The sequence below is a fragment of the Plectropomus leopardus genome, chromosome 15 (assembly GCF_026936395.1).
Source record: "Plectropomus leopardus strain MGB_pleo_1.0 chromosome 15, ASM2693639v1, whole genome shotgun sequence".
NCBI lineage: Eukaryota > Metazoa > Chordata > Actinopteri > Perciformes > Serranidae > Plectropomus > Plectropomus leopardus.
In genome coordinates, this window is record NC_142190.1 from 28,085,570 (window position 1) to 28,104,207 (window position 18,638).

At 37.9% G+C, this 18,638-nt stretch overlaps 1 protein-coding gene across 12 annotated transcripts in view; it reads left to right on the forward strand.

The window, feature by feature from the left end:
• The window catches only part of LOC121952334 (unconventional myosin-XVIIIa-like), a 100,690-nt gene that overhangs the window by 72,052 nt on the left and 10,000 nt on the right, over window positions 1-18,638 (forward strand). For 9 of the 12 annotated variants that reach the window (XM_088088099.1, XM_088088090.1, XM_088088092.1 and 6 more), the window contains 8 exons: window positions 153-299; window positions 503-616; window positions 2,938-3,054; window positions 4,237-4,320; window positions 7,733-7,870; window positions 8,946-9,131; window positions 9,220-9,359; window positions 10,013-10,057. In XM_088088099.1, coding sequence (XP_087944225.1) covers window positions 153-299; window positions 503-616; window positions 2,938-3,054; window positions 4,237-4,320; window positions 7,733-7,870; window positions 8,946-9,131; window positions 9,220-9,359; window positions 10,013-10,057 — 971 coding nt within the window. The remainder of the gene's footprint in view (window positions 1-152; window positions 300-502; window positions 617-2,937; window positions 3,055-4,236; window positions 4,321-7,732; window positions 7,871-8,945; window positions 9,132-9,219; window positions 9,360-10,012; window positions 10,058-18,638) is intronic. The other 3 variants (XM_088088100.1, XM_088088091.1, XM_088088101.1) reach the window with 1 other exon arrangement.

An 18,638-nucleotide genomic window follows, 5' to 3' on the forward strand; every position in this document is an offset into this window, starting at 1 on the left:
AGTTAAGTGTGTGCGATTTAGTGCGCACCATTTCTTTTCATTGCAAAGAAACTGCTCTGGAGTCTGGAGAGGTGCTGTGGGTTTTCAAGGAGGACAGAAATATAGAGTGTGTGTAACAATACTGTCTAGAAAAGGTGGGTTTTGTTATTTAGGTGAGTCAGAGGGATGTGGAGACAGAGAAGAGGCTGAAGAAAGACCTGAAGAGAACCAAAGTCCTGCTGGCTGATGCACAGATTATGCTGGACCACCTGAAGAGTAACGCCCCCAGCAAGAGGGAGATCGCTCAACTCAAAAATCAAGTAAAGCACCCCATCAAACACTCTACTGTGTCTCATACTGATACAAAAAAGTACACTTTTGAACCTGGTCTACTCTCAGAGTATGCACATGTTAATAAATCCCCCTTCTTCTTCATATTCAGTTTGGATCCTTGATCTTGGCCTACTAATGCTTGTCCCTCACCTCCTCCCCGCTGCCTTTTCCTTCCTCCTGTTTCTCACAGCTGGAGGAGTCAGAGTTCACTTCCGCAGCAGCAGTCAAGGCTCGGAAGAGCATGGAGATTGAAATAGAGGACTTGCATATTCAAATGGAGGATGTGGTCAAAACTAAGCTGTCGGTGAGTTTGTACGCTATTTGTGTCCTCAGAGTGAAACATATAACGTTTACTGGAATTTTACTAATCCTGTTCCAATTATTCACTTGAGTAAGCTTGAATGCCAATCAGCTCTGCATATGTTTCTAACACGGTATGCATGATATAGATTTTTTTCAGCTGATACCGATAATATAACAAATTATTTCACATTTTCGTATTTTAGAAAGGAGTTTGCAACCTATAGATTATGTACATCTAAGCAGCATTTCCCATGTAATAAGAATCTCCTCTTAAACAGTGCTACAACATTATTCCAAGTCTGCTGCACCAAGTTTGACAGAGAGACTGAATAAGTAAGAGATATATAAAGAGAAGAAACCACTGAAAAGTTTTCAGAGACCTCTTTTGCTGTTGCTGTCCACTGTTTACCTATTTTTCGATCTGTCTGTAATGTTGCAAGGACACACCAACTAAACAACCTCCACATGCACACACAAAAGCTAACAGAAAGGCAGACTGCAGTGTGTGCTGCACTGGTGTGTTCCGAGGCAGTGGGAATGCAGTCGATTGCCTATATTTAGCGGTATTAGCGGTGTTTGGAAAAACCTTCGTGCACGGGTTAATTTTGTTTTGAAAGGGGTAAATGTGTGGCTGCAGGTGACGACGGGGGATGTCAGCACACATCATTCTGTGTCCCCTCTCTCTAAATTTGGACGTTTTTGCGGGTCCATGAATGCGGCACCAGTGGAACTCTTTTTAAGTTCCTCTTTCCTTTTTTTAAGTTTACCACATTGTGGATAATTGATCAGTCAATCGGGTCAGAGCTGATCAGATCAGATCAGATTGACTAATAAAAGAGAAGCAGCTGCTACATAGTTGAGAGCGCAAACTTTTAGACCCAGCACAATCAGTGATTAAGTTTCACTTTCACTGCAGCTGGTCTTCCACTGCTCCATCTGTGCCCGGAGCACGCATTGCATTCCGAGAGTCTTGTAGCCTACTAAAAAGTTTAATTTGGTTTTGCAGTAGTAATAATTTAAACAAACAAAAAAAATACTTGTTACGATATGATATTCTCATGCAAAAATATTGTGATTACAATTTTTTCCTCACAGCAACTGTTAGGAAGCCGTGGCGCAATTGTGTTGTGGTCCTCTAAAACTCAAACATGTCGTTTCCATCCATGTCTAAAACGACATGTTTTGCTTGCTTGTCAGTGTGCTGCATTTGTTCTTCTTCTTCTTCTCTTTATTTATTAGTGGCTTGCAAATCAGCTTTAATGGTGTAGAGCTACCCGCTGTATCTGGGTGCATAGATGCTGCCCCAAGACAATAAAAGATATTTGCCTTTGTGTTATTGGCTCTATTTATTGGCTATAATTTTATTATTGGAATAAAAATAATAGTCCTTTTTTTTTTTTTTAAATTTCCCATCATTGGTTATTTATCAGCCCGGCATATATTATGCATACCTCTTTCTAAAACAAAAAGCTTTGTATGCTCATTATGAATAGTTAGCATAGTATCACACACATTTATAGATAATATAATACCTTTTTTTCCTCTCGTAATGCAGAAAAAGTTTTTTGATTAAAAAAAAAACTTTATGTAAATGATTTTCACATCCCTCTATTTGCGAGCAAATGAAACCCAAAACAACAAACAATGTTTAATTAATGGTGGGGGGGGGGGTGGCTTTGCCTATCAAATTCACACTCTAAAAATGCAGCGGGGCTCTAACATTAATATGCATGCATTACCAAGCCATGGTGGGATATTAAAGTTAAATGCCCTTTGGCATATATCTGATTTCAACATTTTCCACTAATGGATAAATAAGCTTTGTCGACTGTTTTTTTTTCTCTCCATCTGCTCATTAATGGCTGTCTCATGAGAGCACCGCCTGCATGTCAGTCTCGTAGACTGAGGATGTTTGTGTCTCTGGGGACGGCACACACAGTGCCGTGCGCCTGTGCTTTGCCTGTTAATTGCTGCATTTATGGCAAGGGAAGGTCTTGTAAATGTCTCAGATTAGAGAATGCATATTGAGGGCCCCAAGTCTCTCTCCTCCCTGAACACAGGATGAACTCTAAATAGGACATCACCAGTATGCTGCACTGGCTGCACTTTTCCCTGCCTAAATGAGCCAATTGATTATCTCCAATTGGTCTCATCCTGCAGCCAGAAACTCTGTCCAGATTGTGTTTCATTGCCATCAGATGAGATTCCAGGACGGCCACGGCCTGGCCAGCTAATGACCGTTTATCATATTCAACAGCTCATGAATAAATCCTGTCGTTCTATACTCAATTGTGTGTGTTTTCTGCTAATTTTGCCCTTCAGTTAGAGGAGCAGGTCAGCCGTCTGCAGAGAGAGAAGAATGACCTGCAGTCTCGTATGGAGGAGGATCAGGAGGACATGAATGAGCTGATGAAGAAACACAAAGCTGCTGTTGCCCAGGTAACCCAACATGCCTTGGTGAGCAGTTCGGATCCCTGGGAAATAAGGTTTTTGAATTCCTCTCTTGAATTGATTGATTCTCACAAATAGATCAGACAAAATTGTTGTAATTCCTTTAATTATTTGGACTTTTTAATTGTATTTAGTTTGAGAAGTTGTCGGCATTAACATTCTGTTCTTGTCCACATTTTTAAGAAGAGTGGCTTTGAGGTTTGGAGGACATATTCCCCTCTAAACACAGTGTGTGTTCTGCAGTTGGGGGGATGCAATCTGTTCTGCAGCAGATCACATGACAAATGGTTTGGCACGGACATATTATGTTCATTAGCCACTGACATTAAACTAGATTCTTTCAAAAACACTGGAAGAAGGCAGTAAGCAACAAAAGAACAAAGCACCCCAAAATTAGCAAAATATTAGTAAAAAGTACAAGAAAATTATGTGAAAATTAAAAAAAAGACAAAACAAGTTTAAAGAGAAAGGAAAAGAAAAGAAAGGAAAAAAAACAGCAACAACAAAAAAGGCAAATAAGACTTGTAAAAAAATAGTTAAAAAATAGTAAATAATTTAAATAAAAAATAAAAACATAACTTCAATGACTTAATCATGATCATTGTAAATCTAGTTTTTCCATAGCTTTAAAAAAAATTCTAAATCTACTAATTTCTTGCAATTTACGGAACATTTCTTGCCAAGCTGCTTATTGCCTCTACGCACCTGTTTCTGAAAAAAAAACAAAAACAAGAAAGAGTAAAAATCAACAAACAAGGCAAACAAGACTTGGTAAAAGAGCTTAAAAATGTATATAAATTCCGTAACATAATTTTAAATATATAATTCTAATAATTATAAATATAGTTTTTCCTTTTTAAAAAAATTAAAAAATAAAATATACAAATTTCCTGCAATTTGCAGAACACTTCTTGTCCATCTGCTCATTGCTTTTCCCCCCATTTCTGAAAGAAGTTGCACCAATTTTCTCAGGGTTCAAAAGGTTTAAATACTCTTGAAAGGTGCCTGAAAGCATCAAAAGAAAAGTGATGTCACTCCAGGTTTCAAAGGGTTAAAAAGGATGTGTTTTTATACAGGTAATTGAAGCATACATTGCCACACTTTCTCCCTCTCTCACATACATACACACCCAAATTTTTCTGACATTGCATTTTTTTGTGTGTACTCCAGTCTGCCAGGGACCTGAGCCAGATCAGTGACCTGCAGGCCCAGCTGGAGGAAGCCACAAAGGAGAAGCAGGAGATCCAAGAAAAGGTACAAGGAAGTATTCATAAAGCACCATATAGCTGCCTGCCAGTACCCTGCCCGCTCCCTGCCCGAGCCTCAACACTTCTCTCTGATTAGACCTTGGCTTTTTGCTGAGTTTCTCTGATTATTGTGACCAAAAAAACCCAACCCTGCTTCGTTTCTGTGACAGCTTTCTTCTCAAAATCACAATGCAATTTGCATTTAAATAGTAGGAATCAAGTTTTAGAGTCAAGCAGAGGAATTGTTCTTTTACCTCTCATATTTAAAGCAAGGGTCATGTACACAAACTCAGCGGCTTGTTTCTGTGGTTTAACCAATTAGATAAAATGAAAGCACTCATTCCGGTCCTTTCAACGATTATCTCTCCACTTGGAGCAGCAGCGTCTGTCTCAGCAGTTTATCTCATTTGTGGTCTTGTTTGTCATCCAAATGCCAATGCGTCATTTTATTTTTAACAGAAGAGTCTCTGAAATGAAAAAGGTTGGAAATTGGAAACAAATATGATTAGAAATACTCTGAACAAAGGTGTCTTTTTGTTTTCACACATGAACAAAGGGCCTCACAACAGAAGGCAACAGCAAAATCATATTTGAAATGTCACTCCTGCTCTATGTGACTCTAGTATTTGCTAGTTGCCTTGCACACTCGCACACATCCACCATGCAGAGACAAGTGGCCTTGAAACATGTACTTGTGTGCCTTCGGTGTGTTGTTCCAACTGCAATACTCTACATGAGCATTTTATACACATATAGATTTATAAATACACCCTTTGCCCATATGGAGTTTGTGCTGTGTTCATGCAGAGTTTGTAAAAAGTCCATTGCTTATATTTTCAAAATGCTGTGCTGGCACTTTAGCTCCGGCATGAGTAATGGCAGTAGCTATGTGCTTTTAATATGTATTAAAGGTCCAGTGTATATTATTAGGGACATATATTTGCAGAAATTGAGTATAATATAAATAACTGTGTATAATCACCTGAAACTGAGAATCGTTATGTTCCCAACACCTTAGAGTGAGTCATTATATCTCACCATGTTTTTACAGTAACTCAGAAACACTTGCTTCAGGCTACTGTAGTTTTCTAACACGCTTGGCACACGAGAGACGTTTAATTTCTTCTCGCTAACAATTAGATGCCACTAAAGTCACAAACATTGTGAAGATTAATGTTTGTTTTGGTTGAGCCTTTGTGCATATAGAGATCTAATAAGAGCATGTGGGGCACCTTTTGCAGGCTTGCCAGTCAATGCATGTCCCTCTAAATTGACATTTATCACCAATAACTCATGGCTGACTGGGACACTCATGTTCCCCTTCTGGATGAACTGCAATGAATAGGTTTGCACAATCAATTGAAACACTATGAAAATTGCAACATGACAAAGTGCAAGAGAGAGGTAATCTGACAACATGCTGTGCCTTTATAAATGAGGCATTGTGGTGCTGCAGAGATGCCCTGACCTTCAAATCACATTCCAGATGTTAGGGAACATACCAGTTTGGTACAGACCAGAGCAAAAATCACATCATCATTTTAATTTATTATTTTATTCATTTATTTTGTGAAAATGAAATGCAAAAATTAACATTGTCACTTTAATCACAACATAAATCTCAATTCCATTGTGTGTCAGAATAATCCAAAATATGTTTCTGTTATCTTTTTGCATTGCATATCTTGTGGCTTTAACAACATCTCAAATTTTCCAACCCTTTTTCACCATCATCAGATCAAAATTGAATTGATTTGTGAACAAAAAGTGTATCTGTAAAATTCCTATCTGCTTCAGCTGGACTCCTACTTTACTTAATTATTCATTTTCACAGTTTAACACTAATTTCCTAATGGTAGGATGCTAACACTAAATTGGGATGGTAATCATTATACCTTCTAAACATCAGCATGCAGTGTTTCCCACAGAATTAGAACCTACGTGTGGCGATCAGAGCTGATCAGAGTACACTATGCTCCGGGAGTGTGATGCAATTCATAACCAAGCGGTATATATATTCCGATAGCGCTTCTAATGAACAATCCAGCTCCAAAGATAGGAAATCAATTCGTGGTGGCACAAAAAAATCAATGTAGGAAACCCAGGCATGCTAACATTATCCTTGTAAACATGTTCACATTGCACAGCTACATCACAACTCTCTAACAGCTTTGGATTTGAATGATATGAATAATTTCGCCTATTTCTGCACTGACTGGTTTACTGGCTGTATACTGTGCTATACTGAGTTTTCAGCTTAATAATTGAGGCTTGGCATAAATGTGGATTCACAAGGTAAAAAGGTTAATGCATTCAGGTCTATGTTGATAACAGTGCTTTTATAATGATAGCGTTTTTATAATAATAGTGTATTCTGATGGAGCACTATTTGTTCAGAGGATAACCTCTAACATGTCACGTGTGCCAATTTTCCATGCATGCCAATTTTCTTTGCTGATAAATGTCCTCGTGGTTCAATTCAGCTCGTTTATTTAGTGCATAGCTTGCATGTGCATCACACATGCTCCGGCTCAGAGTAACCGGACTTGCTGTCTCCCTCTTTAAGTGTTGATATGCAGTCGACTAAACAAATAAAACCATCTGCCTTGAACAGAATGTGATTCAAATGTAATTCCACTAAAGGACAGACTTGAGCTCTTGCCACCCCCTAACAGCAGACCCTGTTTCTATTAGATTAAGCTATACGCATGCCAAAACTTTGGTCCACTCAGTTTTATGCAAGGCCCACCCATCAGAATATTTCTGGCTCCGCTAGAGACAAGCAGCAGGCTGTAAGGCATTGTTAAAACCTGCCAGAGAAAGCAGTGATAGCCATCTAAAGCGTCTGACCTTGAAGTGGTTATCTCATCCCCAGTAGGAGGGAAATCTAGCTTCTTTAGTAATATCAAAGGAGAGCTCCAAATCCTCCTTGTCTCAGATGCAAAGTCCCCCATTAGGTGCCATGCTGCCTCTCGGGCCGGGTTTTTGTTGTGACGTATCTTTCTTTTCCTTTTATCAGTCATGAGAAAACGATTCAGATGGAACAAACGTGCTTTGCATGAAGCGACGCTCTTTCCAAAAGCCTGTGAAATTACTGTGACTGGGTGTTACTCAGCCTGAACCACAAGCTCTTCTTTTGACCATTTGTGGTAGATTGGGGGGCTTATCTGGAGCTCATTATTCAGCCTGGATGCACAATATTTACATGTACCAAGGCGGATTCAATTTACACAAGAAGGGTGAAAAAGTGAACATTAATTTTAGTTTTAATACACACACATAACATCAGTATTCCGTTATCCTTGCTTAAGAGGAAGTGGGAAAGCGCAGGTCAAGGAGGTTGTGTGCAGTCAGCGCCGCTCCTCTGGGAGCGATTGTGTGTTTACATGTATGTATGTGTGTGTATGTCCCTCCTCCAGCTTCATTCGCTTCAGAGTCAGCTAGAGTTCCAGGAACAGTCCATGGTGGAAAAGTCTCTTGTGTGCCGTCAAGAGGCCAAGATCCGGGAGCTGGAGACCAAGCTGGAGTACGAGAGGACACAGATCAAACGCTTGGAGGTGAGACGATCCTCGTGTGTGTCATAAATGTAATGCTTTGTGGCACTATAAATGCAAATTGGACATTTTATATTCTATTTAACAAGAAGTAGGGATGATTGTATGGCGCCCCTTGCTTAGCTCCATGTTTTTGAATCGCTGGTTAAGAAAAGCATCTGGCAAGAAATTAAAATATTTTTTATTTGTAGCTTATAAAAGTGTAATGCTCAAACAATCTGCAATTTTACATGCTTCAAAGAGACCAACTGTGATGGGCTAGTATGGGTAATACAGAAAAAATAAAATATCACAATGTTTTTGCACAAATACCTCATTATAAATATTGCAACAATATCTTAGGGTTGACTAGTGTTGCTTTTGCAATATACTTAAACAGTAAAAGTTTTGATAAATAATCATAAGTTAGGTCGATATAATTACTACATGGGTAAAGGCAAATAATACAGATCTGTCACCAAAATAAGATGTTGGCATTATATGTTTCTGCAAACCACAACTATTTTACATTTGCACATTGCATATGTATCATTTCAACATTTCTAAAGTGACACAGTATATATATATATATATATATATATATATATATATATATATATGGCAAGTCATAGCTTTGTTTCCAGTTGCTATGAGACACTAAATGTAGATATTTTGTAGTGACCTTTTTAGGCACACATAATTTTTTGCCTAAACCGAACCACAGTGTTGTTGAAATGTAAAGATTCAGTGTATCTGCTAAGTAATACTGTGTATATAACACTACTACTACTACTACTACTACTAATAATAATAATAATAATATTAATAAAAATAAATTTAGGCTAAGACCAGATAAAACAGTTTGTGTAATAAAAATAAAATAAAGTATAATTTATGAAAGAGGGATGGAAACTGGAAAAACAACAGATTTACTGTAAAAAGCATCATCACTTTATTGTAATACCGTCTTTAAATCAGGAAAAGACAACAGTCAGGATATTCAGAATTGAAGTTGATATCTAGACTCATGTTTGTTTGCTTGTCCAAATTTGATGTTTGTATGAATAAGTTCACTCAGTTCCCCTCGAATCCTCCCCAGAGCCTGGTGGGTCGTCTGAAGGAGAATCTCGAAAAGTTAACAGAGGAGAGAAACCAACGCATCGCTGCAGAAAACAGGGAGAAGGAGCAGAATAAGCGCATGCAGAGGCAGATAAGGGACATGAAAGAAGAAATGGGAGAGCTGTCGAAGAAGGAGTCCGAGGCGAGCCGGAAGAAGCACGAACTGGTAAGGCCTCTCGAGGTGCTTGGAGGCTTGATACGATTCACTGGAGTTCGCACTAGAGGAGGTAACGGTGCTGTGATCCATTCACCAGGAAATGGACATCGAGAGCTTAGAGGCGGCAAATCAGAGCTTACAAGTGGACCTTAAGCTGGCCTTCAAGAGGATAGGTGACCTGCAGGCTGCCATAGAGGACGAGATGGAGAGTGATGACAATGATGACTTAATCAACAGGTACAGTGCCTCTCTAACCTTCTCTAAAACATGATACGATTGCTTCAGTAGATGTGTAGTGTGCTTGAGGGGATACTGCAGAGGCATGCGTACCGGCACAAGTTATCTTGCTGCAAGAAACTTAGAAAATGAGTACAGATTTTTTTTTTTTGGTTTCCTGTCAGTCACAACTCGTATCTTTTCATTTTCCATCTCCCACGCCTTCCTACATCAATTTCTCTCTAACTTCTTTTGTACTCTGTGAGTCACACTACACTTTGTCTTTTCTGCAAATACTTCTGATCTTTTGTCTCAGCGCGTTTTTTTTTTTTTTTCCCTGTTTGGTTACCTCTTCCCTCTTCGCAGAGGGGTTGGGGGTTATGCTAGCTCCGAGCCCACTGAGGTAAACACCGACTGCAGTAATGCAGACTTCTAAAAAAGAAGACATTACACACAGGATCTGTTTGAGGCCGACAACAGCAGGAGTTGATTTACCGAGTCACTGCTTTACAATGGATAGTTATTTTATGTGTGCGTGTAAGTGTAAAAGTATTTATTTGCTGTTATCTCATTTTGACCTCTTTTTCGCACTGTTGTTTGTGTATCTCACCTTCTCTGTTTTTCCCCTTGCCCACCCCCCCCACCCCCTTTTTTGTTTTCCACACTTCTGGCAGTCTGCAAGACATGGTGACAAAATATCAGAAAAGAAAGAACAAAACGTGAGAATAGAAAATGCATCCTTTGTTTCTGTCATTATGTTTGTTTGCACGTTTTTCTCACCCATTTCAACCAGGACAGAGAGAATAATGCAGTATTCCTTATCCTCTGCATTTGTGTTGTTAACAATAACACTGTGAGGAGAAGTAATTTTAAACAGAATGGAAAGCTGCGTCTGTGTAGCATACATCTCTGATAAAAGCTGCGCTTAAAGGATGGCCCCGGCGTTTCATTTTGTTTCATTTTGTTTTGTGCGAAAGTGTCCGGAGGTGTCTGCACACAGTCGGCCTCGTCTGAGATTTCAGGGCTTGTTTTTCCACCTTCAGAGCAGAAAGAACTTATTTGAAATATCTGATGACAAACAGACTAGAATCATAAACAGACGACCTCTCTAAATGACGCCTGCTTTTTCCTTTAAGCCAGTCTCACTGCTGTAGAAAATATGACCCAAATGAAAAACTGCTAAGTGTTGCAGACCTGCGGTAATACTGCATCATTGTCTCCAATGAATATTTTCATCATACACCTTCATCATACATTCATATGGATCTCGGGCTAAAGCTGTTTTGCACTCAGCACGACTGATTTTCATCTGTCTTCTGCTCCTTTGCTGTTTTTTTTCAGAGCACATGCAACACGTCTGTAACTCATCGAGTTTGTATGACAAAACTTGCTGCAGATTAACATGTCGTTCATGTGAAATCAAAAATACTAATATTTAAGCAGATTTCCAGTATGAGTTGTTTTAGAGTTTGGATGACATCACTTAAATAAGAATTGTTGTACTGATTGTTTTCACCAGCCTTACTTCAAAGAGATTATCAAGCAATTTTAATGTTGCAGACAAATTTCAGAAGTTGGAGTAAAATCATTAGAGATGTACATCATTCATCATTCTGCGTCCCTCCTTGATATTGATCCTTTGGTGTAAAATGGTGCTAAAACTCAGTCCGAGTTGCCCTACGTCTTTTTCTTGTCTTGACATTTCAACAAAATCAAGCATTTTTAATATTATTGTAAGTTTTTATTCTTGGCTCATGCAAATACTGAAGTTCAAAGATGTAAACACTGTCAACAACCAATAGGTGTGCTCTCTCCAGCACCAAATGGGATACAGCAAACCAGGTCGACAGTAAACAGAGAGGGAATTCAGACAGAGAACTGCTGACACATGAAACCTTTTATCTTATGTTTTTAGAGTTTTGTATTTGTGCTGACAAGGAATTCTTAATATTTCATATTTCTTAAAGGGAGTTTGGTTTAATATTTTCCACCAGGAGCTGGATGGGAAATAAAGAGTGTTTGGTAGGCGTTAGGGGTGAGGGAAAAAATAGATACAGCATAATATCACAATATTTTGTGTGGCAATATTGCATTGATACACAGGTGCCAAGTTTCAAATTTTATTATGATATAAATTATTAATAATGCAAATAAGAGTTAGTGTTTGGGTGGCCTGCTGGAAGAAAAAAAAACATTTGGTTATTCAGTCCACTAGATATATTTAGCAGTAAGAATAGCTTAAGTGATACAATTTTATCTTTAGAACTTCCTGTGGCTAAATTATTTAAATGTTTAAAAAATATTATGTGCAATATATAATAATATATGTTAGCCCAAAACTCATCATATCACTAAACATTTCAAATCGCTTCAAAGTATCGTGACAGTATTGTTTCGTATCGTGTTGCATCATATTGTATCGTTTCATATCTAGTGATTCCTTCTTCAATTAGTGGTATTATTATAATGTAATTATTTGCTAAGTTCTTTCCTTTTGGTTTACATATGACAAGAAATAAGACAAATGAGGACTGAGATTTCTCTGTTGAAATTGCTATAGTGCAACCTTAAAACAAACTAAGGAATTGCCAGCTCTCCAGCCACTAGTCTAAAAAATGTGAGATCCCCCACAAACTGAGCTACCACTTTAAAAATTTAAATTTTAAAAGTATGGCATAAAGAGATGATGTGTCCTTTATGCAAACTTAGCATGGTGGGAGTAACATGTGCTCTGGAGGACCTGGTGCGTAACTGTGTGAGCGATGCTAGTGACTGTGAAATGATTGCAGCACTCTGTCAGTCCACAGCTGCACAGTCAGCAAGTGTTGCAAGACAGTGATGGCACCATATTTTTTTCTTTTTTTTTACCCAGAGCTCAGCTGTTGATTTACACGCATGCAAATACTCCACTAATTCAATCTCATTTCATAGTGTTGTGAAACATTTAACTAAAAACACAAATGTTCACCTTGTCTTGCTTGTAAAATGTGTAGCCATTGATTGTGAATGTTAATTATGTTCTTTTGACTGACTGAATCCCATTTTCTCGCAGCTTTTATACAGTGAAAGGAATCTGTGTGGCATGTTAAATAATTTAAACCTTCAACAGAGCATAGTAAAGGAATGTAGTCTTCAGTTTTGTAGCAGATATTACCCGTCCATAATTTCTAGCTTTAACCTCTGATTGCTTCTTCAGAGAGACATAGCATCATGCTCTTTATATGCTTATAAAGAGCATGATGCCCCTTTTTAATCAGACAAACCGTGTGTATCGCTGCTCTGCTCTTCTTTTTGTGAGGACAAGAGAAATGTGCTTCCTTGTTTATTTAATTGCATTTTTTTCCCCTCCTTCGACATCATTGCATTAGCAGCATGGATGAACAGTAATGGAGGAGATGATTTTTCTTCTAATTATGAAGTGGATTTTCCAGATGATTTACATTACTATTCAATATTTTTGTGCTCAATGCTTCAAAACAGAGGTTACAATAGCTTGGATTATTATTATTGTATGGGGGAGATAATATAAGTGGAATTAGTGTATCTCAAGCTGGGCTTCCCCTTATAGATTTTAGCAGGTTATATTAAAGTATGGGATTTGCACATAGGGGAGAAAGGGCTTGTTACATTTATTAGATTTCCCCACTTGAGCCGGGTATACACTGTGTGATTTTGGGCTGTCCCAGATGAAAGATGACCATCATGAAAGAAACATAGCGATATCTTTGGTCATGGCTCTAAAAAATAGTGATCCTATGTGGCATAGTAAGAGGGTAAGAGATGTTCAAGTATGGCTATTTTCACATTATGCAATCAAAGGCAACCTGGGATAAAATTCTGATAATGTCAGAAATTTATGACTATCTTACTGTGTGATTGCTGTTATGACTTAACCAACCAATAGAAATTCAGCGTGAAATGACGTGCTGATCAGCACGACACTGCTAATTTCTTAATGCCAGTAGATGCTTATAAATCCTTCACACTTTCATTGAAAAATTGTCAAAATGTATGAAACACTTTAGTGTTTCTCTTCTAGGCTTTTACAAAATAAAATAAAAACAGCTATTACCATTAAAAAAGTAGGAAGGGAGAGCTATAGTTTCAGTTTGTTTTGCAAGGCTCTGTGCAACAATTAAGTGCAAAGTCTGTTGCAGAGAAAAGCACCAAATACCAAAAAGTAGTTTGTCAGATCCACATTTTTATGTAGGAGATCAGGGGTTATACATGTGAAGGCAGTCAGCAAGGTCAGAAAAATATGTGAAATCACACAAGAAGCAAAGCCGATAAATCGAAGTAATTTGAAAAATCTGAAAATAAAACGTTTGGGGGAAAGGCTGGAGAGCATGAACACACAGTGGCCACAATGACAGTCTGGCAACTGGATGAAGGGAACACTGGGCTTTAAAAGCACAAGGGCTGATTACTAACAACACACATGTGAGTGACACAGGTGAAACACATGAGGTAATAAACAAGGGCAAGAAAACGCAGGAAGTAAAAGCAACACTAAACTCAAGGAGAATCAATTTCAAAATAAAACAGGAAGTGGACACAAACACACCAACATAAACTTGACGGAACGTCACACGCACACTGTCACATTGGCTTCGTGGTTGGTTGTCACATGTATTGCTTTGTTTTTTAGTTTACAATGTCATATAAGGATGAAAACTGCACATATAGGAATGATTTTTTCTGCTTCTCCTGATGCACGAGTGTGTTAAGTTGCATTTTGATGATAAAATTTCAATGACATTTAAAGTTTTAAAACATTTTTTTAAGGTTGTCTCCATTTTATTTCTCCTCATTAAAATATCATAGGGACAATTAACCCCATTGTTTGTGACAACCAATTCCACAAAAGGGGTGGATGTCACAAGTACACAGGAAATATTTGACAGTCCATATAGTGTTATAAAATCTAAAAATAATTTGTAACATCTATTTTTTGTAACATAATTTAATAAATTCCTTTCCTTAAACTCATCATAATGGGAATCCAAGCAGTTTTCAGATTTCAAATTCCAGACATTTTCACTTCTGTTGGTGAACCAAATAGATACTTTTATAAGAATATCATATGTTCATTGCTTTGTGTTCCACTCTATTTATTTATTTTGTATTTTTTCAACATTTGACATCGATAATGAAACTTTTTCATTGGACAAAAGGAAATCATGTTTTATGAAACAATCAACTTATTGGCAAAATAAAATAGTCCTTCAGTTTTGGTTATTAGTAATTTGGTCTTAAACTTAAAATTAAGTCTTAAGTCTGCCTTAAGCTGCAGGAACCCTGAACATACATGCAGTTGTTTTCAAAATAAACTTACAATGTTGCTAAAACTTCTCATTTTGGATTTATTTCCTCAAATTAGGTTAAGGCAACAAAAATATGTGGTTAAGTAAAAAAAAAATTAAAAAATTGGCTGGTTTGACGATTGTTAATAACGTTTAGTCACGTCACTTGACATAAGTCATATGACATACAGTAGGTGATTAGTGTAGCATGCTACTCACACTAGCACACCATGTTGTTATTAATTTAACTTCATTGACTTTGACGGTGGGTTCACGGGTGAAAGTCCTGAGCTTGTTTGACCCCTCAACCTCCTTGCCACCCGCCTAACATTAACTTTCTCACACTTACAAATACAGTAGTTGCAGGCAGTTTCACAAACTACTACCAGCTGGTTTGAATCACACCATCACAAAGGGGGCCTCTGTCGTTGGTGTCTGACACTGAGGTCCACTTACAAAGCGGCGGTATTTGATGAGTTTGGAGTGAGAACGGGCTGAGGATGCAGTTTTTTAGGGGTTTGATTTAAATTGCAATGCGTGACAACCAACCCCATTCTCCCCTAATGTAGGACTGTGCAGTGCAAATTGTGTAAATGCTTCCATCAGGATAGAGAACAGAATAGCTGCTTTTTTTTTTTTTTTTTTACCTCACAGAGCGTGCAGTTTACAGTTTTATTGACAGAAAATTGATGCGTCAAGCGCTTTCTCTGTCAATATATAATTAGCTAATGTTAAATAGACACTCTTAAAATAGGGTGCTAGTAGCATAAGTGCTAAACTGATAGAACCAAGCCATATGAGATTTGATGCTGATTCTAAGCATTTGTGACAAAGATTTACAACCAGTGCAGGCCAATTGTCAGAAGCTATTAATGTTCACTTCTACATTCTCGGGGCTTGTTTGTATCTACGAGCCTCAGGACTGGTTAACTGGTAGTGTGGGGCCAAGGACAAATCGTTTGTGACACCATTTGCACAGCACTCAATTGCAAGCCACCTTTTTATTTTGTGTGTGTGCTAGAGAGAGGAAGGGAACAGGGAGATTATTTTTGCTGTGGGCTGGTTTCACTATTTTGTTGTGTGATATATCATGTTAAAAAGTCACAGTATCACAGAGATGACAAATGGGCAGCATGTGTAATCAGCTTTCTAGTATTAATGAACCTATTATCTAGTTTCGGTGGGCGTTTATCACTTGTATTTAGCATGCAGCGGAGAAGAGAGGCAGCGGAAAATAAAGGGATGATATAAAAGCTGAACTTGGACTCACAATTTTAGCTTTCTGCCTAATGAAGCACCTCGCAGAATCTGAAACGAGCAGGTTTTCCTGTATAAAATAGTATAATCAGGCCATTTAGTCTCTCTGGGATCATCATTACCTTCCCCCCGGAAAGCCTGGCCGTAAGGTCGATGATGAGAAAGTTAAATGTGTTAATGCTCTTAGAAATCTTGAAAGCCTTAATACCATTCAGTCCAAGAATCTGAAGTCTTTTTTCATTCTTTGCTCACAGCACTCACACACCACTAGCACCACCTCTCTTGTGTTAAAAAAAAGCTTTAAGGCAGACCACCAGAAAAATAGGAGCGAGCGGAGAGGACACTTTGTTCTCTGAGGAAACATGACTGAATGTGTGACACAAAGCTTGGTGACAAAGAAAATAGTACTGTTCACCGGGAGACCTACATGGATGGATGTGTGGTATGTGGACAAATGATAGAGCTCAGCAGTCTGGCTGTCATCTCACACCTCTTTGAATTTTGTGCCTGCTCCTTATAAGCATTTTTCCCAAACCATTTCGCAACATGTTCCGAGGCTCAGATAGATAAGCTAGTCCAAGAATGACGATCTGGTAGTGAAAATTGCAGCTTCGCTACAAAAACCCAGTCATCATTGCCACTGTTTGCTCTGCTACAGTGTGTTTAATATACAGCACACTATCTTGCTCTGAAACCAAAAACTATGTGATGGAAAATGTAATTTCCTGTGACAAATCTCACCACCTCACCAAGACCAGTTAAATCAAGGCAAAGCTTTATTTGTATTGCACATTTCATACAAAAGGGTAATGCAAAGTGCTTTACAGAGCAATAAAATAAATAACATATTAAAGATTTAAAATGAAAGAGTAAACACAAAAGATTAAAAAGATCATATTAATAACTAAATGATTTACAGTTTTAAAAAACAACATTGAAAATAGCAAAAGGGCAGACAAGAGGGGAAAAGATAAACAGATTATTCAAAATGATTTAAAATCAAGTTTAAAAACAAGCTTGCAAATCTAATTTGGGCCTTCTGAACATAGGCATGTCTGTGTAGCTTTATAGTTCTAGTATGTATTTATGGGGATATATTGGCAGAATATGTTTACAGAGTATGTTTTATGTAGTTTATAATCCGTCCCTCCAGGATTAGGCTCAATTTCATTGTAGTTCTACAAAAAAAACCCCCAAAAAAACAATGTTTTAAAAATTTAAAAAGTGCAATTTGCGATGTTTATGGGCATTTTTTTTTTCATGAAATTGCAGGTTCAAGTGAAAATTACAAAAGTAGTTGTGATGATGCCTCACTTTCGGGGCTTAACATCTGAAACAGTTGGACTCTATTGTTAAACCTGTGGCTGTTGAGTAACATTAGCCATGCTAGCATTCTAGTTGTGTATGTGTGTGTGTGTGTGTGTATGTGTGTGTGTGTGTGTGTGTGTTTGTGAGAGTCTGTCCCAGACACAGAGCTGCCGTCCCACAGCAGTAGTGTCATGATAAATAGAGAGACTCATGAAATCAATATGCTACATGCACCTCTACAGTGAAATAAGATTTTTCTTGTTTTAACCCTCCTGTTGTGTTCCGGTCAAATTTGACCGATTTAAAAGTTTTATCTCTAAAAAATGTAGTTAATTTTATCAGACTGAGCTAAGATTCAATGACTTTGTCTGCAAAGAGGATTTCCACACACAAAATAATTTGTATTTGGAATATTGTGAAATTGTCAAGTGTAGTTTTGGGATAACTTCCTTTGTAAACAAACAAAATCTTACCGGTCACTTTTGACCGTGAACACAACAGGTGTTACTGTATGTGACTGTATAAAAATTTTAAATGGTTTCAAAACAAATGTCCTTGGTAACTTTGACCCAAAGTAGTCTGTGTTAAAAAGTATACTATGTTTTATCTGATTATGTCTTATAGTCAAAATAATCCAGAAATTATGTTTTTTAAAACTCGAATTCAAGATGTATTCTAATCGGGAGGCAGTGTGTCTTCACATAAATTAAGAATTCTTCATCTCCTAAACGTATTTCAGCCATGATGGCAGTATTGGCTTTGAGGTAACGCACTGCTCTGTTTTCCTATTCCTCACCATTTCCTGTCACATTAACCTTCTAAAACAACAGGATGCATAATTTTCAAAAAGTCACCATGGACTTGAAATGAATCAGGATTGACCTTATCGAGGCAGGAATCTACTGAGCTTTTTCATCGGTATCCACAGGTCTCTGTATATTGATTGTTATGTCAAGCGCAGGGGCCACGAGGCTGTCTCATGGCTCCACTCCAATAACAATCACCGGGAGCAGGTGACATGCCACACAGATGCTAGCAGCCCAGAACCAGCCAAACAAGTTAATTATGCCTCCAACAGCTTCATCTCTGCCTAGATCGCTCATCTACGTCTGCTCAAACTTCTGTCGAAAACATCTTGATTAAGTTGTTTTTCAAATAATCATGCTCGCCCCTGGCAGGTCTGGTTTGTCTTGCATCATACTAACCTTTATTATAATAAGAGAAGAATTACAGCTTTAACTTTACTAACTAAAAGCTTGTCATATGTGAAAACTAACCATTATTTTTGCCTGTGTGATTCTTGTAATGGTTCACTGCAAAGAATATTCATGTAACAAGCCATTCATTTCTCGTCAGAAAATCCTCTAAAAGTGATTCTGAGATGTTGCACAAACCAGATTATAGCAGTTTGTTGTATTCAAGGTTCCCACAG